General features: G+C 44.1%; 1 protein-coding gene across 1 annotated transcript in view; it reads right to left on the bottom strand.

Annotated features, from left to right (window-relative positions):
* txndc5 (thioredoxin domain containing 5) overlaps positions 1-26,017 on the bottom strand; it is a 27,910-nt gene extending 1,893 nt beyond the window's left edge. Inside the window, exons 1-9 of the mRNA XM_078397727.1 lie at positions 25,670-26,017; positions 19,965-20,114; positions 19,020-19,125; positions 10,415-10,508; positions 8,587-8,702; positions 7,137-7,223; positions 5,603-5,776; positions 4,205-4,287; positions 2,035-2,164 (exon numbers count right to left, since the gene is read on the bottom strand). Of these exons, the coding sequence (XP_078253853.1) occupies positions 2,035-2,164; positions 4,205-4,287; positions 5,603-5,776; positions 7,137-7,223; positions 8,587-8,702; positions 10,415-10,508; positions 19,020-19,125; positions 19,965-20,114; positions 25,670-25,857 (1,128 nt within the window). The 5' untranslated portion in view covers positions 25,858-26,017. The remainder of the gene's footprint in view (positions 1-2,034; positions 2,165-4,204; positions 4,288-5,602; positions 5,777-7,136; positions 7,224-8,586; positions 8,703-10,414; positions 10,509-19,019; positions 19,126-19,964; positions 20,115-25,669) is intronic.

The raw sequence follows: 26,017 nt of genomic DNA, 5'->3' as shown, positions 1-26,017 counted from the left end.
GCAGAGAAATATCCCGCGGCATATCTTAGGCCGCGCCGGACGGTGAAATGTCCGCGACCCAAGCCCCGCGATCCGGGGCGGGCGAACGCTGCCGCTGGGAGCTCCCGATGTCGGCATCCACGCGGCCCCCGAGCCTAAGGCAAGTCGCAGCCGCTCCCGCAGACTCCGAGGACGGCCGGCTCCGGTGATGGTAAGTCCGATCCGCGGGCTCTGCGAACTGGAGGCCGCCAGCTCCAGGAGTTGGGCCGATGGTAGGCCGCAGCAGGAACGGAGACACGGCCCAGAAAACAAAGGTCGGGTCTCCGTTCGGAAGGGACACCTATTTACAATTTTACAGTTCCCCCCCTCCCCCCCACATACACACATAGTACATAAACACAAAAACACCACATCACAACTACATTTAAGACAAAAAAAACAACAAAAACACAAAGACAAATGGACCGCAGGTAAGCCGCAGCTGCTATGGCAGCGCCGCCATTTTGGATCCCTCATGGTGTGCTGCAATCTGGATTAGCTTCTGCTGCTTAAGGTAGTGTAAATACTGAAATCTACCCATGTAGAGACAAGGAACTACTGATGCTGGAATCTTGAGCAAAACACAAAGTGCTCAACAGATCACCCAGCATCTCTGGAGGACATGGATAGGCGACTTTTTTGAGAGTCAAAGAGTTCTACAACACAGAAACAGGCCCTTCAGCCCAACCATTCCTACGGAGATACTCCATCCACACACTGCCTGTATTTGGCCCATATCCCTCGAAACCTTTCCTTTCCATGTACTTGTCCAAATATCTTTTTTTTTAAATTTAGTACCTGCCTCAACTACCTTCTCTGGCAGCTCGTTCCATGTACCCACCAACCTCTATGTGGAAAAGGTTGCTCCTCTGAGTCTTATTAAGTCTCACCTTACACATATGTCCTCTGGTTCCTGATTGCTCTACTCTGGGTAAAGACTTTGCAGTCACCCTACCTATTCCCCTCATGATTTTATACACCTCTCATACAAGATCACCCCTCAGTCTCCAGCTCTCTAATGACTAAAGTTCTAGTTCAACCTCTCCCTGTAGCTCAGGTCCTCGAGACATGGCAACATCTCGTAAATCCTCTCTGAACTCTTTCCAGTCTAATGACATCCTTCCTGTAGCAGGGTGTCCAAAATGGAACAAATACTCCAAACGCGGCCTCACCAACATCTTGTACAGCTGTTATGACATTCAAATTTCTATACTCTTAACATCCCAACTTCAGTCTGAAGAAGTGCCCCAAGTGCATCGTCATCTATCAATGCTCTCCAGATGCTTCCTGACCTGCTGAGTTAATCCAGCACTTTGTGTTTTGGTCTATCTACCCATGTACATCCCTTTGTTCGCCACATATAAGAGAATGCATTGAAAGTGCATTTGAAGTAGTATTTATTTTAATTTTTAACCAGTCAATCGTGCATCAGCCAGTCAGTATTCTCTGCATTGCTTGGATGTGAACATGTGCTCTTGCACAGTTGTGAAAATGTCTTCCCACTTCCAGTGGAGATGTCAACTAGTCATTGAAATTTCAAAAACTTGGACTTATTACTGAGAGATGTGCAAGCAAAGCAGATGAGAGGTAGAGCACTGATCTTTACTAGCCCTGATCTGATTAAAAAGCATGTTAAATCACAAGTTCTTTGGTTATAATCATCAAACAGAAATTATTTAGTGCTAGAGACCCTCTCCTGTCTTTTAGCATTCCAGATTCCCCTTAAACATTATTGCCTACAGAATACAAGCCCAAAATCATCAAACCTTGCATGAACTCCCATCTCTGGAACGTCACATTTCCTTGTGACACAGTTTGAGGACATTTAGCTCATCAAGTCCATTCTAGGATTGCTGAGATCAGTCTCATTCCCTAAACACCCCCTGCAACCTTGACAATAAACTCAACTTGACTCTTAACAATGTTGCAACTTTGAACATAAAAGTCAAAATGTAAGTTGAAAAAAAAAGATCAACTTCTTTCAAAATTTCCAATCATTTTTTCTTTTAAGCTTACCGAATACTGATTGCACAGGGATCGCTGAGCCGTGCAGTCCACTTTGGCGATCTTGATGTTACTTAATCCAGGAAAAGCTTGCTTGGCAAGTTCCTCCCAGGTTGGTGCGAGATTCTTGCAATGACCACACCTGTGGGCAATGACAGTTTGGATGGATTAGAATAGTAAGTAAGGATAAGGGGGAAGTCTTTTAGGACCGAGATGAGAAAGTTTTTTTTCACACAGAGAGTGGTGAATCTGTGGAATTCTCTGCCACAGAAGGTAGTTGAGGCCAGTTCATTGGCTATATTTAAGAGGGAGTTAGATGTGGCCCTTGTGGCTAAAGGGATCAGGGGGTATGGAGAGAAGGCAGGTACGGGATACTGAGTTGGATGATCAACCATGATCATATTGAATGGCAGTTTGAAGGGCCGAATGGCCTACTCCTGCACCTATTTTCTATGTTTCAATAGTTCAAATCTAAGTTTCAGCTGATTGCTCCTCAGAAATACCTGGGGAATAAAATGTCTCTGAACTACCTAAAGCAAAAAAAAATTTCAGAGAGAGTGTTTCAAGTCTGTGGTTTTCAAATCTTGCAAATTCTGGAGGTCTCCGGTCCTTTATTTCTGATAGTTGTATCTCGATGTAAAACACGCACCGTAGAGGACGAAATAGAGAAATTCAAAGGAGATCTCCTGGGTGGACTTAATGTAAATACTACAAAAAAATTTTTCCAGGGGAATCTACCATGAAGTGTTGTCTCGGGATGAAAGCCAGAGAAATCATTGTGAATCATTGGAATTCTCTGCCCCAGAAGCCTGCAGAGGTTGTAAATGGTTTCAGTGCCAAGATGGATCGATGCTTAGACTACCCAGGAATCAGTGGTTTCAGGGATTAAGAGGAAAGTGCAACTTAGACCAACAGATCAATCACAGAGTCATATAGCATGGAAACAGGCCATTCAGCTCAACTTGCGCACGCCAACCAACATGCACCATTTACATTAGTCCCCCATGCCTGCGTTTGGCCCATATCCCTCTAAATCTATCCTATCCATGTACCTGCATGAATGTTTCTTAAATGTTGCACGATTCTATTACAAGGCGAGGCAGGAGCAGGGGATCGCGGGGTTTTCTCCTGCTCTTATTTTGTATGGTAACCTCAATAACCCTCAGAATCCTCACAGTCCAGGGTCTTTCACAGTGTAAACTTTCATTAAGTATAACTGCTGATTTGCACCAAGTATTGGCATCAACAGTTGCCTTAGGAGTTTCTGGACATTTCAGATCCAACAGCACACATTACATAGAGTCGTACAGCACGGAAACAAACTTCCAGCCCACCATATCCATACAAATGGGCACCACACTAATGTCTACATCAATTCCCATTCTACCTTCTCACATCCCCATCAAGAACACATCTCGTTTCTGCTGCCACTCACCCACACCCAAGGGGAAAATTACAATGGCCAATTCGCCAACCAGCATGACAGGAGGGGAGAAATTGGAGCATCGAGGAGAAACCCAAACACTCACAGGAAGGATAGCATCCCATGTCGGGATTGAACCCGAACTCCAGCTCCAAGAGGCAATGGCTCTTCGACCTGTGCCACTATTTAATAATATTGCAGCTGGCCTGGTTGTAATCAATGCCAATACACCACCACTGCTGGACTGCCACCACTTTCCTTCTGACAGGGCATGAAATCTGCCCCATATTTGCGAGACCAAACATACACTGGGCGATCGTTTCGCTTAGTCTGCCTGGACCTACCTGATCGCCTGGTTGCTAAACACTTTAATTCCCCTTCCCACTGACACTTCTGTCCTAGGCCTCCTCCATTGTCAGAATGAGGCTAAACACAAATTGAAGGAACAGCATCTCAACCCAAGACTGGGTTGTCTCCAGCACAGCAGTAACAGCTGCGACACAAAATGGTGGAGTAACAGTAGGTCAGGCAGCATCCCTGGAGAACATGGAAAGGTGACATTTCATTACAAAGGTTATGGGGAGAAGGCAGGAGAGGGGCTGAGGGAGAGAGATAGATCCGCCGTGATTGAATGACGGAGTAGACTTGATGTGCTGAATGATCTAATTTTGCTCCGAGAACTTGTGTCCCTTCTTCTGCTCAGAATATTCTGAATATCAACAATCAGTCCAATGAAAACTACACAGACGTGTGACTTACCAGGGGGCGTAAAACTTCACAAAGGTCACACCCGTGGCTATGGTCTGCTCAAAATCATTTTCAGTCAGTACGAGAATTTTGTCCTGTGGAGAGAGGAGAGGAAAGGGTTGTCATGGGAGGTGAAAGGGAGATGGAAGACAGCCTTCAGACTCTTCACCCCATTTAAAATTTTTAAAGTAAAGTAATGTGGATCCTGTTGACTGGTACATTTGTCCCAAACCTCCACAGGTCGTTCACAGTGAGACCAGGACATCAACAGGGCAGGGCACTGTACTTGGTGGGATTAGGAATGGAGTTAAGAGAAAGTGTGGTGGGTATGGCACTGCTACCTCCTGGAGCAGTGGAGAGGCAGAGGTCCTCATCAAATCTGGCGCAGCGGTAAAGTTGCTACCTTACAGCACGAGAGGTCCTGGTTCGATCCTGACTATGGATGCTGTCGGTTCTCCCTGTGACCTTTGTGGGCTTTTTCTGGGTGCTCTGATTTCCTCCCTCACTCCAAAGACATACAGGTTTGTAGGTTAAATGGCTCGGTTAAATTGTCCCTAGTGTGTGTAGGATAGTGTGAGTATGCGGGGATTGCTGGTCTGCAAGAACTAGGTGGGCTGAAGGGCCTGTTTCCACACTGTATCTCTAAACTAATCCAAACCCTGCTTGGACAGGCAGTTGGTGGAAACGAAACTGCAGAGCTGTAGAGGGGCAGCGATTTTTCCAGCCAGAATAGACAAGATGGGCTGAATGGTCTCTTGTGCAGTAAACACCAATGATCCTAGTTAAGTTGTAGTTTCACCTCAGGGTAATTTTCCTTGGCCTTTCATAGAATGTGGTCACCATTGGCAAGCCAGCATTATCCACACATCCCTAATTCACTCTTATAGCACCTAGTGAGGAAATTAAGAACCAGCCACGTTCATGCTAGACTAGTCAGTCAAGGATAACATGCACAAATTTCTTTCCTGAAGGATATCAGTAAACCAGAAGGATTTTTGCAACAATTCCCATGGTTACCATTATTCTAACTAGTATTTTGTCCATCAAATTTATTTCAGACTATACTGCCCAGATCCCATGAGTTTTGAACCCAAGTCAGGGAGCTAAACTCCAAATTTCTAGATTACTGGTTTCTATAATCCCGTTTGTCAGTTTAAGCAGTAGGATTCAACCTTTCTCCTCCCAGGAACCAACAGAAACAAACTGACTGCAGGAAGGGACACATCTTAAAGCAGCTCAGAGTCTGGAATCATTAACGGTTAAAAGGAAACCATAAGATTAGAAGAGCATTTGCTGGCCTGGTGAAACAGTGAGGTGACTGAGTAAAGAATCAGGACAAAAAAAGGTTAAAACTGCATTATTCATGCACGTCCCCTCCCTAGTGAAAACCTCATCTAAAATACCAGTTACCTCCTCATCCACTTCCTTCTCTTCCTCCTCCTCCTCCTGACCCATCTCTTCCTCTGGTTCTTCCGCTTCCTCATTTTCACTATCTTCATCTTCGGAGAGTTGAACAGCCTTCAGCTGGGTATCCACATATTCTTTGAGGGAGTCCAGATCTCGCTTTCCCTTATACTGATCGGCCTAAGGAAGAGATTTGAAATTGTTTCAATACCAGGCTTCACCATTCGAGCATTCCACAAATATAGGTATATGCTCCCACCGGCTTAGAAAGCAGGATTCCCAAAATGACCACCATAAGACACAACAAATGAGAAACACTTGCATTCCCCACCATTCATACACCAAACCGAGCAAAGCACCAAATGAGAAGCCACCCCTATATTAGAATTGGGATTCCTTTGCTATAAGAAATCCCAGCAGTTTACTCCTTTCAAAAGGCGTTAAAACCAGACTTGTGCATTTTACGGATACAGTTACATGCAAGACCAAGAGCAGCAATAGTGGAGGGTGGTGAATGAGTTTTCTCCATGCTGCCTTGTAAAGTTGGTCATATTTTGTGGGGACGGGTCGGTTCGTAAATGAAAATAAAAGGGGTTGGGCAGGGTTTGCCTGTTACTCCCGGGGAGACCACCCAGAGCAAGGAGTGGACCGATTGCATCTGCTGCTGTCGATGAACTCAAGCGCCCCTCAGTCAGTGACACTGTCAGGACAGAACAAGCTGGCAACTGCCCAAGGATGGCCAGCATCAAACCTTATAGGTACAGTTTCTAAACATATAACATCATAAGACGATACTTCAAATCACATATGTTCGCTACTGTGGACATGATCCTTGACGCTCATACGTTGCACCCTTTTGGCCAATTTCTAAGCACAAGTAATTAGTGGGCAATAACATTCCATGCATGGCGTATGACATCACAACAGGAAGTGACTGGTCCAATTTCTCAAGGGACGGGACTTCAACAGGAAGTGGGTGCAAATCACTTTTTAGGTACAATTACGATTTATTTTTTAAAATAGGCACAAAGAGTTAAATGAATCAGGCAGCATCTCTGGAGAAACAGAATAGATGACTTTTCAGGTCAGAACACTTTTTCAGTCTGAAAGGAGGGATGCGACCAGAAACGTGACCTATTCCTTTTGTCCAGAGATGCTGCCTGACCCAGTGAGTTACTCCAGCATTTTGTGTCTACCTTTGGTATAAACCAGTATCTGCAGTTCCTTTCTACACAAAGAGTTCAATGTCTAGAAACCCCCCCCCATCCACCACTGCAGTCACATGCTCACAGAATATCTAATTTGCAGCGGTATTTCACCTTGTCCTCCCCCCCCCCCCATCTAACATAAGTAAGAACTAAAGGAGGAGCTACCATATGGAAGTTTCATATAGCAGATTCAATGTGGCAAATCTGTCGTTACCATTTTAGACCTTCATGCTGTACTTTACGACATTGTTGAAGTTAATGAGCTCTGTGAAGGCCAGCATGTTAATGGAACCAGGCGAGGAGAATCCGGTTAGCAGAAACAAAGCACTTGCCTTTTCACCGTCCTTGAACCAAAGCAGTGTTGGGTATCCACGCACCTGGATGTCAGAGCACAACTGCTGATGAAGCGTACAATCAACCTGGAAACAAATCACACCATTAGTACCCAAACCTGCTGCAAGGATATGACTATAGTCAAAGAGTGCAGATCCTTCTGTTTTGCCCAGCTAACAATAAATCTTTAGACTTTAGAGATACAGTATAGAAACAGACCCTTCGGCCCATTAAGTCCATGCCGACCAGCGACCACCCACTGCACTAGCAGAATCCTACACACTAGGGACAATCTACAATTTTTACCGAAGCCAATTAAACTACAAGCTTGAGCGTCTGTGGAATGTGGGAGGAAACCGGGCACCCGGAAAAAACCCACACGAGAACGAACAAACTCCGTACAGACAGCTCCGTAGTCAGGATCGAACCCTGACGTGGCAAGGCAGCAACTCTACCGGTGTGCCACCCTGCCGCCCCTCAGAAAGGGTGGTGGATGTATGGAACGAGCTGCCAGAGTTAGTTGAGGGTAAGGACTATTGCAATTTTTAAGAAACAATTAGACAGGTACATGGATTGGACAGGTTTAGAGGGATAAGTGGGGATCAGTGTAGATGGGGTAGGTTGGCAGCAGAAGGAATGCACGATTGCATAAACCACCAAGCTACCACCATCTCCTCAGACACCTTTTCTGGAAGTGTCTATGGTGCCTACATTGTGAGTTCAAAGATAGCTGATGAAGCCAAAGTCACCTTGACCCAGAGAGACTGCGAATGCTTTATATAAAATTTACTTGGAAGTCCTTTGAAACAACTTCCCACATGGAATCCACCACCAGGTTTACAGCGGGCAGTTATCTCTGTTCCCATTAATTTGAGAGTGCCCTCAGCAGAATCACAGACCATTCTGCGCAAACGGCAGAAACCTGGCTAGTGAACTCATCTGTATTATCCTCAATGTAATTAGAATATCAGTTGATTTGGAACATAGGAAGTGATTTCTTCACTTAATGGCTTTCTCAAGCAGATTTACCAAATACTCCACATGGTAGTGCTGGGAATGATATTGCATCCAAACAAAGTGAAATGCAACCAATGAGAGGTTTACAGTTTGCTATACACCCATGATTATTTCTCACACCAACACCATTTATTGGTAGATACTGGTAATTTTGTTGAATAGAATTGTCGGTCTTCAAGGAGAAACAGGAAGGGAAATGGGTGTGGAGTTCACACTGACCTTGGACTGATTTTGTAATGTATGGATTGTTAGACTATATACAAGACAGGGTACCCTCAGCCCAGCAATCTCCCATCGAATAACAAGCAGCTCTTCCAGTCCCAGAATCTATAGAATACTCTGCCACTTGCTGAAAATGCTTTTTCAAAAACTTATCCAGATATTTCTATGTTTCTAAGAAAGGATATCGCCTGTTCCTCTCAATGCTCCCACCTTGCCAATTTTCACACTGTCGGAATGTTCATAGGTTGTTGCCAACTGTTCCCACGTTGGGGCCAGTGCTTTGCAGTGGCCACACCATGGAGCAAAGAACTTGACGAAGTGGAAGCCTGGAAGAGATTTTTATCACCAGTTATTAGAGGCTGACACACACACATATATATATATATATATATATATATACACATCCACACAAATATTTTTTTTTAAAATGTATATATATATATATATATATACACACACACACACGTGTTTGTATAATGATACATCTCATATATATATATATATACACAGACACACATATATATATACACACACACACACACACACATACAGACACAAAATGCTGGAGTAACTCAGCGGGTCAGGCAGCATCTCTGGAGAGAAGGAATGGGTGACGTTTCAGGTCGAGACCCTTCTTCAGACTGATGTCTTCTTCACATCAGTCTGAAGAAGGGTCTCGACCCGAAACGTCACCCATTCCTTCTCTCCAGAGACGCTGCCTGACCCGCTGAGTTACTCCAGCATTTTGTGATACTTTCGATTTGTACCAACATCTGTAGTTAGTTTCCTACACATACATACACACACTTGTGTATAAAAAATAAACGCACTTTACAGTCAATGCATCATTGCTGAGAATTTAGAATGGGGAGTTGTAAGATGAAAGAAGGATATTTTAAAATGTTGTTCTCTTTCTCTTGTAAATCAAATGTTTGTTTTAGTCTAGAAACTTGCAAGCTCACCCCTTGGAAATAGAAACATTTTATTTTGTCAGCATCACCAATACATAAACCGAAAGATTTTATATTATTGATTCAAGATGCAGGCATTCCTGGCCCAGGCAAGGTTGGCATCCTTGCTCAGATTCCCCACTGCTGCTGGCGATGTGGTGACGGCGCTCCCACAGCACAGCACTCCAAGATCCTGACCCGATGACAATGGAGAAGATCCCAAGACAAGATGGTGCATGGCCTGGTGGGAAAGTCGGGAGCTATTGGCTTTCTAGTTGGCCCACGTTGCACTCATCACACACAGGCTTAGGATGTTTCATGGGGAAGCCTTTGCTTAACTATTGCAATCTGCCCTCAAGACCAAGCACTCTGCAGCCACAGTGAACCAATGACAATGTCAGTTAGGATTCCTTGCATCCCCAAGGCATTGATGTAATCTTGACAAGCTAAACTCCACAAAATTTAAATTTACTGAAGAGGTCACACCAGAACACTTTTGCAAATCACTCAGAAGACATCCTTGGGAGTGTAATAATGCCTTCTCAAAGGATGAATGATGCAGACATTCATGTTCATAATGAACTTCTCAACAATCAGATTCAATTGTTCAGTTGCTAAAAAAACCTTGTCTTATAGAAAATCACATGATAATAATCACATGATTTTTGCTATTGCAAGCAAAAAATATTATGTTTCATAGAGTATCATTACACAACTATTAATAGAAGCGATTGCTTATTAATTTCAATAGCTATCTTCGGTGCAACTGACAGATTGTGTTCTTACCAGACAATGGTGCCTGATTACTGCAGTGAAGTTACATGGAAAGTGCTATTTTCCCTTAGTTTATTTTCCACGACAGCTTTTTTCCCTGCTTGTTAATTTCCAAAATAACTTTTCAGTATTCCCTTGTTCCTGATTGACATTATGTGATAACCAATCTGACCGCATGAAGGCATTATAACCAATTTGTGTTATGGAAACAAACATTATAGCAGAACTATGTCAGGGATTTTTTTTTAAATTGGCTTACTCATTTAGTTCCTCCATACATTGAAACAAAACACTGATGTAAAAAAAAAAATGACCTTGGGCAGTGTGCAGCTTGAAGTTGTCGGCTGACAAATCATACAAGCCCTGCTTGGCTTCTGGGACAGTGGGAATCTCCGGTTCTGATTCAGCCTGTGATAGAGAAAATAAAATACTTGTTCATAAACCTTGAAAGCACATTTTGCAATTACAGACAAAAATTCAACATTTTTAAATATCATAGTCATACAGTACAGATATTGGCCCACTATCTTCATGTTGACCACAAATTACGCTAACCCCATTTAACAGCACTTGGTCTGTAGAGTGAAGTATTCCTTAAATGGTGCTCATGTTATGAGTGCAATTACAATAATTGCACTCCCCCTCATCCCTTCTGGCTGAAAAAATAATATTGCTCAGATTCCTTATAAGTCTCTTACTCCTTACCTTAAAACTATGCCATTGGGAAATGTTTCTTACCATCTGCCCTCTCTTTGCCTCTCATCTCTATCTACCTTTTATTTGTAAGAAAATAACATCAGATACTGGTACAAATCGAAGGTATTTATTTCACAAAATGCTGGAGTAACTCAGCAGGTCAGGCAGCATCTCAGGAGAGAAGGAATGGGTGACGTTATGGGTCGAGACCCTTCTTCTACCTTTTATTAGATTCTCCCCCTGCTCCAAGGGAAACAAATCCAGTCTATCCAATCTGTTCTGAAATTCTCCATGCAGGCAACATCCTGGTCAATAATCTCTACAACATTCTCCAGTGTGATCACATCCTTCCTCCAGCATGGGGACCAAAACCACATACAATATTCCAGCCGTGGCCGAACCAACCATTCATAAAGTTGGACCAAGACCTCGCTGCACTTATATCCTCTGTCCCGGCTAATGAAGCCAAGTATCCTGCCTACCTTGAACGCCACTTTATCTACCTTCACTGCCACCTTCAGAGATCTTTGAATTTGTACATCAAGGCCCTTTTTGTTCTTCAGTATGATTCGATATTGACCGAATATCGTTTCTTCGTTTAAAAAGAGCGGCTGGGATAAGCCAGGTAACTGCAAGATGAAGAGCCTTTATATCAGTGGTGGGGTGTTACTGGAGGAAATTCTAAGGGATGGGATTTATGTCTGGATAGGTTGGGACCAATAAGGGGCAGTCAGAATGGCATTGAGCAGGGGAAATCCTACTTCATTAATTTAATTTGAAATTTTTGAAGAGGTAACTAAGAATACTGATTCTACCGAAGGCAGGGCATTAGATGCTGTCTATATAGACCTTTGGAAGGCATTTGACAAGGTCCCACATGGTGGGCTAGTCCAGATGGCTAAGGCACAAGGTAAGATCAATGTCAACCTCCTCACTATCATTAATACAACCAATTTTAGTGCCACCTACAAACTTACTAATCATATCTCCTCTGCTCACCTCCACATCATTAATGCATATAACAAATCACAGGAGCCTCAGCCTGAACTGCTGTGATACACTGTTGATTATTGGCTTCCAATCACAAAAGCAACCCTCCAACAACAACCCCATCTTCCGAGACCAAACCAATTTTGGATCAAATTTGCCAACTTGTTTTGGATCTTGTGGACTTCAATCTTTTGGATAAGCTTTCTGTGAGGGATCTTGCCAAAGGCCTTACTGACGTCCATGTAAATTACATTCACTGCTTTGCCTTTTTCATATATTTAGTGACAGCCGTAAAATTTTCAATTAAGTTAGTTAGACAGAATCTCCCACCAATCTATGATCTCACCATTTCTCCAGTTTTCCTCTTCCCTCCACTTTTAGCAATTTCAGATTTTATTTGTCTCTCTTTTCTACCTCCTAACAATTTTTTTGAGTCACTAGATATTAGCACCTCTTTTAGCCAGCAGCACCACACCACGCTGTGATATTCAATCCCTCCTGACCTCCATCCTTTCTTAGTCCATTCTCAAGTCCACTCCACCCCTAACATCAGCTCAAAGTTTAAACGTGTTTTTTAGTTTGGATGGAAGACTACCTGCTTCTCTCTCCAGTCATAGGGACAGCACAGTGTTGAAGCTTGTAGAGCCACTGCCTCACAGCTCCAGACACCTCCCAATCCTGACTTTGGGTGCTGCCTCTGTGGAGTTTGCACATTCTCCCTGTGAACGTGTGGGTTTCCTCCGGGAGCTCTGGCTTCCCCCCCCCCCCCCCCCACATCCCAAAGACATGCAGGTTGGTAGGTTAATTAGCTGTTGTTAATTGCCCCTTGTGTGTAGGTGAGTGGTAGAATCTGAAGGGCGACTGGTAACAACATGAAGAGAATAAACATGGACTAGATTAGTGTAGCTGATGGTCAGCATGGACTTGTGGGACACAAGGCCTGTTTTCATGCTGTATCTCTCTATCTATCACATACTGCCTAAGATACGGAGTATTTCCAACTTTTGGTTGTTTTTTTGCTCTGATTTCCAGCATATGCAGTGTTTTCTTCCTTTGCATACGTCGTTCCACACACATTCAACATGTCATCTAACAACCCAAATTCTTCACCTCAGACAGCGTTAACTCTGTATTATAGCACTGCTATAATTATACACATCTCAAAATGTCCCCTTCGTATGCAATACAAGTGTGAAGAAGGAAAGAATTTCTATAATCGTATTAGCATTCACGGTACAAGGTTTAAGCACACCATCACTACAGCTTGCTAGCATCTCGTTAAAACTCGCAGGTCTCCCTTTCAGAGACTGCATTCCTATCATGCAAACATTTTTGTTGGATGGTCCAAGTCCAGTAAGTATAATAATTAATTATGTTACGTTACCAATTTTAAAAACAAATCTTCAAAGCATTGAACAGAAACCACAAGTACAATCTGCCAAATTCCTACTTTGCAACAGTGACTACATTGCTCAGGTTTTTATTTCCTTCTTCTGGAACCATGTGCAAGTAATCAAAGTGTGCCAACTCTGGGCAGTGCCAGGACAGTTTAAGGATAAGGGGGAAGTCTTTTAGGACCGAGATGAGAAAGTTTTTTTTCACACAGAGAGTGGTGAATCTGTGGAATTCTCTGCCACAGAGGGTAGTTGAGGCCAGTTCATTGGCTATATTTAAGAGGGAGTTAGATGTGGCCCTTGTGGCTAAAGGGACCAGTGGGTATGGAGAGAAGGCAGGTACGGGATACTGAGTTGGATGATCAGCCATGATCATATTGAATGGCGGTGCAGGCTCGAAGGGCCGAATGGCCTACTCCTGCACCTATTTTCTATGTCTATGTTTCTATATTTTGCCTGTCATTCCATGTTACACACACCACCCTGGCTATCCCATGCATGGCACGTGGTAGACAGCACCGGATTAGATTCTGACCATGGCTGTTGTCTGTGCGGAGTTTGTATGTTCTCCTTGTGACTGCATGGGTTTTCTCTGGGTGCTTCAGTTTCCTACCACCTTGCAAAGACGTGCAGGTTTATTGGCTTATATAAATTGACCCTAGCTTGTAGGATAGAAAAAACTATAGGGGTTCTCGCTGGCTGGCGTGGACTCGGTGGGCCAAAGGGCCCGTTTCCATACTGTATTTCTAAAAGAAACTAAACAAGCCATGGGTCATCCTGTTTGGAGTTCCCACAAATAACACGGTGCTCATTCATATGAGGAAGCGAGAATGGAGGAAGCAAAGAGGAAAGGAGAACCTCAAAGATCAAGAACTATTGATGCTACATCACCCATACATCTTGGTCCCCTGTGTGGAAGGAACATTCGAGCCCCGTTTGCTCTACTCTGCCACCTCTGTACATATCGTAATGCCATAGACTAGATGTCATGGCCTTATTCAAGAATGAGTGATGAAGAACAAAACTTATCATGGAACTAGTTAGAATAGGTCACATTTTAAACCATGCCACTCACTCACTTAAAACAAGCAAGAGTTAAGCAATATAAATGAAAAGTCTTCATGATCCGGACAATCTTTTACCCTCCTGCTTCTCAGGAGATGCCACCAACACTGGCGAACACTCGGACCAGGGCTCAAAGGTGGGCGATGAGGGCATTAATACACCTTGACCCTGTTTAGACTATTAACTAGGTGGTTAAAATGGAGAAATGCAACAGGGAAGACAAATCAAGTGGTATTAATCAAAATCAAGACAATGTTGGCAGTGAAGTGAGGAAATATCCAAGAAGGACTCCATCGATCAGACAACTTTGAAGACCGCAAGCTAGGTTCCTTTAATATGGGAGAAATCCCTATTAGCACTGCACTGAAGTAGCCTCTCACATAGAGGACTGTTCAGCCACTCATCAGCCAACCAAGCATCAGTTGTAAGTACCAGATGCTTGCACATTCTGTACCCCACTGCAGTTTCGCAGGGTTATTTTAATACAACAGTGGCCTAAAGTTAGACACAGACGAAATAGCCATCACTAATCAAAACCCCCTGCCATCCAGTACACATCTCACTCCATTTGCTGTCATTTAATTTGCATCACAATATTTGCATAGTCTGCTCAGTGACCTACAGCAGAAACTACTCTTTAAAAATAAAATTTTAATCTCCGAATATAAGGAACTGATTCTAGAGACTTAAGCTCTCCAGCTTTTGACTACTGCTTCAGTTATACAACACGGAAACAGGCCTTTCAGCCCGCCTTGCAGCCTTCCATGCCGACATGTGCCTTCCTGAGCTAATCCCATTTCACTGTGTATCCATTTAAACCATTAGCAAATTTGCAGATGATACTAAGTTGGGGGGTAGTGTGAATTGTGAGGAAGATGCAATAAGGCTGCAGGGTGACTTGGACAGGTTGTGTGAGTGGGCGGATACATGGCAGATGCAGTTTAATGTAGATAAGTGTGAGGTTATTCACTTTGGAAGTAAGAATAGAAAGGCAGATTATTATCTGAATGGTGTCAAGTTAGGAGGAGGGGGAGTTCAACGAGATCTGGGTGTCCTAGTGCATCAGTCAATGAAAGGAAGCATGCAGGTACAGCAGGCAGTGAAGAAAGCCAATGGAATGTTGGCCTTCGTAACAAGAGGAGTTGAGTATAGGAGTAAAGAGGTCCTTCTACAGTTGTACCGGGCCCTGGTGAGACCGCACCTGGAGTACTGTGTGCAGTTTTGGTCTCCAAATTTGAGGAAGGATATTCTTGCTATGGAGGGCGTGCAGCGTAGGTTCACTAGGTTAATTCCCGGAATGGCGGGACTGTCGTATGTTGAAAGGCTGGAGCGATTGGGCTTGTATACACTGGAATTTAGAAGGATGAGGGGGGATCTTATTGAAACATAAAAGATAATTAGGGGATTGGACACATTAGAGGCAGATAACATGTTCCCAATGTTGGGGGAGTCCAGAACAAGGGGCCACAGTTTAAGAATAAGGGGTAGGCCATTTAGAACCGAGATGAGGAAGAACTTTTTCAGTCAGAGGGTGGTGAAGGTGTGGAATTCTCTGCCTCAGAAGGCAGTGGAGGCCAGTTCGTTGGATGCTTTCAAGAGAGAGCTGGATAGAGCTCTTAAGGATAGCGGAGTGAGGGGGTATGGGGAGAAGGCAGGAACGGGGTACTGATTGAGAGTGATCAGCCATGATCGCATTGAATGGCGGTGCTGGCTCGAAGGGCTGAATGGCCTACTCCTGCACCTATTGTCTATTGTCTATTGTCTATTCACATCCATTAATCTGATCAAATGACTTGTACCCTTTGTAATTGAACCCATCTTTCTCTGGCAGCTTATTCTATATCCCCATCATCATGCGGGAAAAAGTTGCCCCTCAAGTTCTCTTTAAATCTTTCCTCTCTCACCTTTCAGACTCCCCAATTTCCTGGGAAAATATCTGTGACCATCCACCTTATTTAAGACCCTGATGATTTAAAATAAAACTCTTTAAGGTCATCCCCCAGCCTCCTTCCTCCCAATCTCTATTTATAACTCAAACCCTCCAGTCATTGCAACATAGAACCAGACAGCACTCGAACAGGCCTTTCAGCCCACAATATCTGTGCCAAACACGATGCCAAATTTATCTACACTTGTCTGCCTGCTTGTGACCCATGTCCCTTCAATCCCTACATATTTATTTGCCCATCAAAAAGCCTCTTAAATGCCACTGTCACATCTCCTCCCACCACCATCCTTGACACCATGTTCCAGGCACTCACCAATCTGTGTAAAATAACTTCCCCCGCACATCTCCTTTAAATTTTCCCTCTCTGACCATAAAATGATGCCCTTTCGCCTTTGACATTTCCACCCTGGGAAAAAGGATCTGATTGTTAATTCCACCTATGCCTCTCACAATTTTATGCTCGTCTATCAGGCCTCCCCTCATCCTTCAATGCTCCAGAAAGAACAATCCAGGTTTGGCCAACCTCATCTTATAGTCTCCAATGCAGGCAGCATTCTGGTAAATCTCTTCTGCGCCTTTTCCAAAACTTTCACATCCTTCCTACAATGGTGCATCCAGAACTGCACACAATACTCAAAATGGAGCCTAACTAGTTTTATAAAGCCACATCATCAAGTCAAGTCAATTTTATTTGTATAGCACATTTAAAAACAACCCACGTTGACCAAAGTGCTGTACATCTGATTAGGAAAAAAAATGAAACATACAGTAGCACGCAAACATAACAGCACATACAAAACAGTTCACAGCGCCTCCTCAATGAGCCTCAAACGCTAGGGAGTAGAAATAGGTTTTGAGCCTGGACTTAAAGGAGTCAATGGAGGGGGCAGTTCTGATGGGGAGAGGGATGCTGTTCCACAGTCTAGGAGCTGCAACCGCAAAAGCGCGGTCACCCCTGAGCTTAAGCCTAGACCGCGGGATAGTGAGTAGCCCCAAGTCGGCCGACCTGAGGGACCTGGAGTTAGAGAGGTGGGTTAGAAGATTTTTGATGTGGGGGGGGGGGGGGATGTCCATTTAGGGCTTTATATGTGAATATAAATCATGACTTTATGATTTTTATACAATGCCCCTTGTGAACTTTTCCTGCATCCTCTCAAGCTTAATCACATCCTACAGTAATGCCATTATAATTCACTCAATACTCTATGTGTGGTCTCACCAATGTTGTATACAGCTGTAATATGATGCCCCAAGTCATGTTATGGATCTTCCTTATCCAATGTACTTGTCCCCCTTATTAGTCACTGTTCAATAGCAAGTTCAAGAAAACAACATATGTTTCAACATTAGTTTCATTCAGTCATACAACACAAAAAGAGACTCTTCGGACCACCATGTCCTTGCCAGTCATCAAGGACTCATCAATACTAATGTCATTTACTGGCACTTAGTCCAAGGCTTGACAATTCCGGTGAGCTCTAGATTTTTTATAAATGTTGTGAGAGTCTCTGCCTCTCTCAGGCAGTGTCTTCCAGATTCCGCCCACCCTCTAGGTCAAAAAACATTTCCTCAGATACTCTCTAAACCTCGTACTGCTCGTCTTAAAGCTCTGCCTTCCAGCTTTAGACAACTCTGCGATGAGGAAAAACATCTTACTATTTCCCTCATAATTATGTACAACTCTATCAAGCCTCCCTCAGCATCCTTTGCTCTATGTAAAACAAACCCATCCTGGTAGACACAAAATGCTGGAGTAACTCAGCGGGTCAGGCAGCATCTCGGGAGAGAAGGAATGGGAAAACCCAGCCTGTTAAGTCTCTCCTCATACTGAAATGCTCTATCTCAGGCAACCTCCAGGTGAATCTCCAAAGTGCAGTATGAGAATATCCTAATCCATTCTTATTATTATTTTATCTATTATTATTTTTCAAGTGCCAAGTCAATGGTGATCCTTCCCTTACTCTCTCTCAGTAGCAAATGACTCACAAAAAACAGTCATACAAGTTGCAAGTAACTAATGAAGTTGGTCAAGTTAATGGATGGATGGGTATTGGATGCTGGTCTGAGCATGGATTTGCAGCAGGAAGTTCCCATCTCACTTGGACTCATTCATTACAGTTCATTACTCGTTGCTTGTGTCATGGCATCCAACAGTACAGACGCGGGCCCCTCAGCACCCATGTCCATTACCATCATTGTACTTATCTATACTAGTCATCTTTACTCACATTTGGTCTGCAGCCTTCCACACCTTGGCAATTCATATTTCAGACACAGCGCGGAAACAGGCCTTTTCGGTCCACCAAGTCCGCGCCGCCCAGCGATCCCCGCACATTAACACTATCCTACACACACTAGGGACAATTTGTTTTACATTTTTACCCAGTCAATTAACCTACATACCTGTACGTCTTTGGAGTGCTTTCAAGTGCTTGCCTAGTTCTTCTTCAATGCTGACAGTACTTCCCTTCACTATCTCCTCAGTCAGCATGACCCAGGTTCCAAACATTCTTTTTGTGAAAACAATCGCCCCCTCTAACTTACTACCCTTCACCGTTTACTCATGCCCATCCACTGGTATCCCTCCCTCTGGCTTTACTTGTCACTCCACTTCCCTCCTTATCTGACACACTTTTGTCTCCGTTGTTACTTACTCCATCCATTTGCCAGAGATGCTGCCTAACCTGCTGAGTTACTCCAGCACTTTGTGTCTATTCTAAATGGGTCTAAATTCTGGAATTCCTCCCCAACTGCAGTGGGGGCATCTTCACCAGAAGAACAGCAGCCGTCACTATTTCTCACTTTGGCACTGATCTATAGACTTACATCGGGCTCAGCATTCACAGTCTGAAGCATCCAGGTTTCAAGTGACTGGAAGTCACGAGGCCCCTTGTATTTCACCGCTTCCTGATTAGGTTTGAACAACTTTAGTCTGTGGAACAAATCAGAACACACATTTTGGGAAAAGTGAAACGACAGTGCAGGCATGTAACCTATCTAACGTCAGTTGCATTAAAAAATGTGGAATGATTCATAAAAGGTTGACACGACTTTTACCTACGTTCAAGCGATCTTTCAGTGTTTTGTTGTCAGGGGCAGCAGAAGGTTGAGGGAAAAAGAGGTGGAAAGGAATGGGGTGAACAAGTAATATTTAGACAAATATTTAGATGGCAGAAGTTGATTAAAGTCAACACTTCAATAATGAAGTTGCACTTTGCCTCATAGAGACGTAATTACTGCAGTAAAGGGCACTTCAGCACCTCATATAGCCTTCACAGCAGATAATCTTTGCAGAACACACTCAGAATATTGTATTAGCTCCACTACTTGTCCTGACTGAATCTATAAATTTGTCCAATCTGCAGGGAATGATTTTGAACCAGACCAATGGTATAATAAACCGATTTAACATAAATAACATGAGATTTTTTTTTAACATATAGAGAGAAAGTGGTTAGAGTTTTTATAATGATGGAATGTAGTGGTGAGGGCGGGTTTGACTATAGTATCAAAAAGAGAGCAGACCAGAAAAGAGAGAATTTTCACTGTAACAAAACAAAGAGGGAGATCCTTGTACATAATCAACCCCTCTTCCTACCTGATCAAAGGCAAAGAGCAAACAGAACAAACTTTGGGTAATGACAACACTATACACCTTCAGATAACACAAACCACCAACTGGTTGAGTGGCCCATGCCTTACATCTCCCTGGACTGCAAGATATTTAGAAAGATGATCAAAAGGAAGTCCACTGCCAGACTCCCCACTTACGTAGGATATCCTCCGACTCCGTTATCAGAACAGATCTGCGTGTCTTTGGTGCAATCAACTTTAGCAATGTTCAGTGGAGGTTCCTCCATGGTGTTGTACTTGTCCCCCAGTTCATCCCACGTAGACTGAAGCCTCTGACAATGTCCACACCTGTATAAACAATCAGTACAATTCAGCCAAACTCCATGGTGTGTTGAGTTTACAACAAAGTTTATTTTGAGGCCTGAAGCTTGAGCTAATCGCGCATTCATTTTCCCCATTAAGCAAGTACTTAATTCTAAAGCAAAATGGAGTAAATTTACAGGGGCGCATCGAGTGGCATGCAACTCAAGTGGTCTTCAACAGCACAGCCACATATTGTCAGGACTCCCATTAATTGCCATTCAGTGGAAAATCAAATGGGCCAAAGAACGTTGAACAAAGTAATCGGCGGCACAGTGGCACAGCAGGTAGAGCTGCTGCCTTTCAGCGCGAGAAACCCGGGTTCGATCCTGACTACGGGTGCAGTCTTTACGGAGTTTGCACGATCTCCCAGTGACCACATTCTCCGGGTGCTCTGGTTTCCTCCCACATTCCAAAGACATACAGGTTTGTAGGTTAATTGGCATCAGTAAGAATTGTAAATTGTTCCTAGTGTGTAAGATAGTGTCAGTGTATGGGGTGATGACTGGTAGGCCAAAGTGCCCGTTTCTGCACTGCATCTCTAAACTAAACTAAATTCAAACTTTCCAGCCCTCTAGAGTGTAGCATTCCAAAATATATGCAACCTTCTAAGAAATTCATCTCCCTCTCCATCATAAATGGAGAGTAATCGGTAACCCCACTTGGGAGAAAGCACCCTCCCAGGATCTCGTATATTTCCATGTGATTACTTCTCATTCTTCTAGACTCCTACAAGGATAGGAACAATCTGTTATACCTGGTGTTACTTCAGGAATCAACTCAGTGAATCTTCTCCACGCTGCTTGCAACACACATATCCCTCTTTAAACATGAGCTCTTCCCAATACACACAGGTGCTGCCTTACCAGTGCCCTGCAAAGGAACACATACTTCTAAACTCTCTGCCACTTGCAATTATAACCAACCTTCTATAATAAAACCACTTCTACTGTTTGGTGTGCAAGCAACAATGCGTGGTGTCTTAAGCTATTTAGAACCAGCTATATCTACGTTTATGTCCCACACAGCACATTTGTAGTGTAGTATGCCTTGAAGGGGAAGATGTGACATCACCTTCAACAGGAGAGCAATGCAGTTACACCATCACAGTCAGATGTGCATATAACAAGTACACTGGTGAGGATAGTGAGGGGGCTATACAGTGGCAAGCACAGTGGCACAGCGGTGGAGTTGCTGCCTTACAGCACCAGAGACCCAGGTTCAATCCTAACTACGGGTGCTGTCTGTACGGAGATTGTATGTTCTCCCTGTGACCGTATGTGTTTTCTCTGGGTACTCTAGCTTCCTCCCAAGCTCCAAAGACGTGCAGGTTTGTAAGTTATTTGGCTTCGGTTAAATTGTAAATTGTCCCTAGTGCGCTCAGTCCACATTAACCAATCGGATCTCCCGGTGGCTGAGCATTTCAACCCCTCCCATTCCCAGTCTGACCTTTCTGTCAAGGGCCTCCTCCAGTGCCACAGTGAGGCCCACCGGAATTTGGAGGAACAGCATCTCATATTTCGCCTGGGCAGCTTGCAGCCCAGTGGTATGAACATTGACTTCTCCAACTTTAGATAGTTCCTCTGTCCCTCTCTTCCCCTCCCCCTCCCCAGATCTCCCACTGTCTTCCTGTCTCCACCTATATCCTTCCTTTGTCCCGCCCCCCTAACATCAGTCTGAAGAAGGGTCTCGACCCGAAAGGTCACCCATGCCTTCTCTCCTGAGATGCTGCCTGACCTGCTGAGTTACTTTGTGAATAAATACCTTCGATTTGTACCAGCATCTGCAGTTATTTTCTTGCGTCCCTAGTGTGTAGGATGGTGCTAATGTACGGGGTAATCTCTAGTCAGCGTGTACTTGGTGAGCGGAAAGGCCTGTTTCCACACTGTATCTCTAGTCTAAGGTAAAGTCGAAAGATAAGGTCACGTAGGTTATGACTTGTATTTACCCCCTTGCCAACTGTCCAGGGCATCGGTATGCCCTTTAGGACTCCCTGGACAGAGGTGGAGATGGTGTCCCCCCAACCCATGTTTTTTTTCTGTGCCAGGAGTCACTGCTCTTGCTAATGTCTTGTAATACAGATTGTCTTGTTATACAGATTGTTTGTTTTGCCATACAGTGTTTATCAATCTTGTTTATACAGATTGTTGCTCAGCACAGCCAGAAATCCTGTTTTACAGGATTGTAGATCAAATGCAATTCGATATTAAGCCCTATACGTATTAACCATCAGGAAACATTTGGTCAAGGCACCGTTTTAGATCAGGGAGATTGGTTTTAAGTAACATTATTGAAATATGGGGAGGGAGTTCCAGGATTTAGACTCAGAAACATTGAAGGAGGAATACATAAGAGATTAGATGCTGGAATCTTGAGCAATACAGCACCGAAACTGACCCTTCTTCCCAACCTGTTCATGCCGATCAATGTGTCCATCTACGCAAGTTCCATTTGACTATGCTTGACCAATATCCCTAAGGCTTTCCCATCCATGTATCTGTCCAAATGTTTGCGTAAACGTTGTCACTGTATCTGCCTCAGCCATTTCTTCTGGCAGCTTGAGCCATATACATAACCACCCTCTGTGTGGAAAAAGATGCCCCTCAGGTTACTGTTAAATCTTTCCCCTCTCACCTTAAACCTTCTAGTTCTTGAAGGGAAATAGACTGTGTGTTTCGTTTAGAGATACAGCGTGGCCCACCGCGTTCGCTGGTGACCAATGATCATCTTACCCACTAGAGGCAATTTACAGAAGCCAATTAACCAACAAAAGTGCACGCCTTTGCAATATGGGAGAAAACCGGAGCACCCAGAGAAAACCCACGCGGTTACAGGGAGAGCATACAAACTCCGTACAGACTGTACCTGTGGTCAGGATTGAACCCGGGTCTCTGGCACTGCAAGGCAGCAACTCTGCCACTGTGCAGCCCCTTGTACATTTAGCCAATCTACAGCCTTCAATCTACACTTCACTTCCAATTTCCATCCTGCCCTTAAATATACTTGGACTATCTCCGACATCTCCCTCCCGTTTCTGGACCTCATCATCTCCATCACAGGAGACAGACTAGTGGCTGACATCTACTATAAACCCACTGACTCGCACAGCTATCTGGACTACACTTCTTCCCATCCTGTCTCCTGCAAAAAGTTTATCCCCTACTTCCAACTCCTCCGTCTACGCCGCATCTGCGCCCAGGATGAGGTGTTTCACACTGGGGCATCAGAGATGTCCTCATTCTTCAGGAAACGAGGCTTCCCCATTTCCATTATAGATGAGGCTCTCACTAGGGTCTCTTCTACATCCCGCAGCTCCACTCTTGCTCCCCGTCCCCCCATCAACTACCTTTTGATTTGTTTTTGCCTTTATCTGCATTAAAGATAATTTATTGGAGCTAATTGACCATTATAAAAATCCATTTTCACTTTAGCCACCAGGTGGTCAAACTGGAACGAGAGAACAAGGAGCGCCTCAAATACTACATACTCTTTTTTCATTTCTGCCCCAATACTGCAAAGATAAAAGTAGTAAGACTGCTGGTTATTTTATCCACTGCAGTTCCCAATGGAATGCCATCAATGCTACAAAAAACACAGTAGAACAGAGAACAGTACAGCACAGGAACAGGCCCGTTGGCCCACAATGTCCATGTCAAACACAAGGCCAAGATAATATCACCTGCCGGCACGTGATCCATATTCCTCCGTTACCTACACATCCACATGCCAGTCTAAAATCTTGTTTCATGCCATCTCATAAGTGCCTCTACCACCACCCTTGGCAGCAATATTCCAGACAACCACCATCCTCTGTGTAAAAAAATTGCCTTGCCCCTTTCCTTTCTGTTTTTCTCACGGTCACTAACCATTTAAACACCCCTTCCCATTCCACACTGGCCTTTCTGTCCTGTACGAGGGCAAAACCAATTGTATTCTTGGCGACTGTTTTGCTGAACACTTACGCTCGGTCTGCCAAGGCCTACAGCATCTCAAGGTTACCAACCATTTTAACTCCTTTTCCCATTCCCACATTGACTTTTCTGTCCTGGGCAAACTGGTGGAGCAGCACCTCATATTCCACTTGGTTGGATTACAACCCAACAGAGATGAACATTGAATTCTCCCCCCACCCCCACGCCCTACTTGGACTCTCAGCTATTTCTCCCCTCAACCCCACTGTATGTTTCTTTTTTTTTCCTAATCAGATGTGCAGCACTTTGGTCAACGTGAGTTGTTTTTAAATGTGCTATACAAATAAAATTGACTTGACTTTTCTCCCTCTGTCTTTACAAACCACAACTCTTCAAACCATCTCACACCTTCCCTTCTTATCTCTGGCCTTTGTTCTAACCATCTGCCTATCACAAAAACTCCTTGTCATTGTTGACTTACTACCTGGGTAGGAAGGAACTGCAGCTGCAAAGATAGACACAAAATGCTGGAGTTACTCAGCAAATCAGGCAGCATATCTGGAGAAAAGGAATAGGTGTTGTTTCGAGTCAAGACCCTTCTTCATTAGTCTGAATTCCTCATTTAATTCAATTTTTCATTTAGTCTGAAGATTGGTCTCAACACAAAATGTCACCAATTCCTTTACTCCAGAGATGCTGCCTGACCCGCTGAGTTACTTCAGCATTTTGTTTCTATCTCGACCCATTACCTGCCACGCTTTGTCCTGCTTCTTTCATTTTCCTGCATTTTTCTCTCTCTCTCTCTCCCCCCCCCCCTCCTCCCTCCCCCAGTCTGAAGAAGGGTCCCAACGTGAAACATCACTTATCCATGTTCTCCAGGGATGCTGCCTGACCTGCTGAGTTACTCCGGCACTTTGGGTCCTTTCGTGTAATAACCAGCATCTGCAGTTCTTTGGATCTATCTATTGATTTAGCTTATCCCAACGTTGGAATTTGCCAATTCACACGAAGGGGAAGGAGGCTTGAAATGATGATTTTTTTTTAGTGGCTCATTGGAGGGAACTTTCTTCACTGCACGTATAGCAGGAAGTGGAGGGGGAGGAGGAAGGTTTAGATATGTCTCAAGCTTCTTCCAACAGCGAGGTTAAATGGTCGCACCAGTAACCTTTCACTGAGCACAGCTTTGACAAAGGTGCCCCACGCTAATCCATAAAAAACACTCGCCCACGAAACAAATGGACTAGCTTTTTCTAAATGCACGTTACGTAACTTTTGATCTTGCATTGCTTTTCATTTGGTGCCACGTATACACACACACACACACACACACAGCGGGCCGGCCACATGGGTGGGTGGGTGGGTGGAGGTGACATTCAGTACAATGGGGTTAGCAAACTATAAAACATTCAGCAGAACCCTTTACAATGCACTCACTGAGTTTGAGATTGTGCTCTGAGCAGGAACTTTGAATGTTGACCTCCTTGGCTATCCACACTTAAATAACATTTGCAAAACAGCAAAAGCATGTTAGCGGATGAGTGAGAATGCAAGCCGCACCTAAACGTTTACAAAGAATAAATGCAATAAATAATTAAACAGAGGGAGAAACAAGGTGCCAGGAAAAAACTTTACCAGGGCGCAAAGAACATGATGAAGTGAGGAGAGATCTGCACTGCATGGCTGAAGAGATCCGCATTGTAAAGGTGTTTGCTGTGTTCGTCCACTGTGTCCAGCTCTTGCAGGGACCCCCGCAACCCGCCCAGGAGAACAAGAACAGCAAACAGCAGCGGGAAGGCGGAGTGGGGTCTGAATGCAGACATCTCTCTCGTTCCACTGCACTTGCAAAAGATACAATTACAAACTGTGCACGCTGTTCTGCAAAATTTAAAAACGAAAACAAAAAAAGTCAACGTGGAATCCACTCCGGCAGCCGCAAACTGGACGGCTTGCAGAGACGGGAAAGGGAAATACCTGCCTGCT

Source organism: Rhinoraja longicauda, chromosome 4 (genome assembly GCF_053455715.1).
Source record: "Rhinoraja longicauda isolate Sanriku21f chromosome 4, sRhiLon1.1, whole genome shotgun sequence".
Taxonomy (NCBI): domain Eukaryota; kingdom Metazoa; phylum Chordata; class Chondrichthyes; order Rajiformes; family Arhynchobatidae; genus Rhinoraja; species Rhinoraja longicauda.
This window is presented reverse-complemented; position numbering and strand designations above follow the sequence as displayed.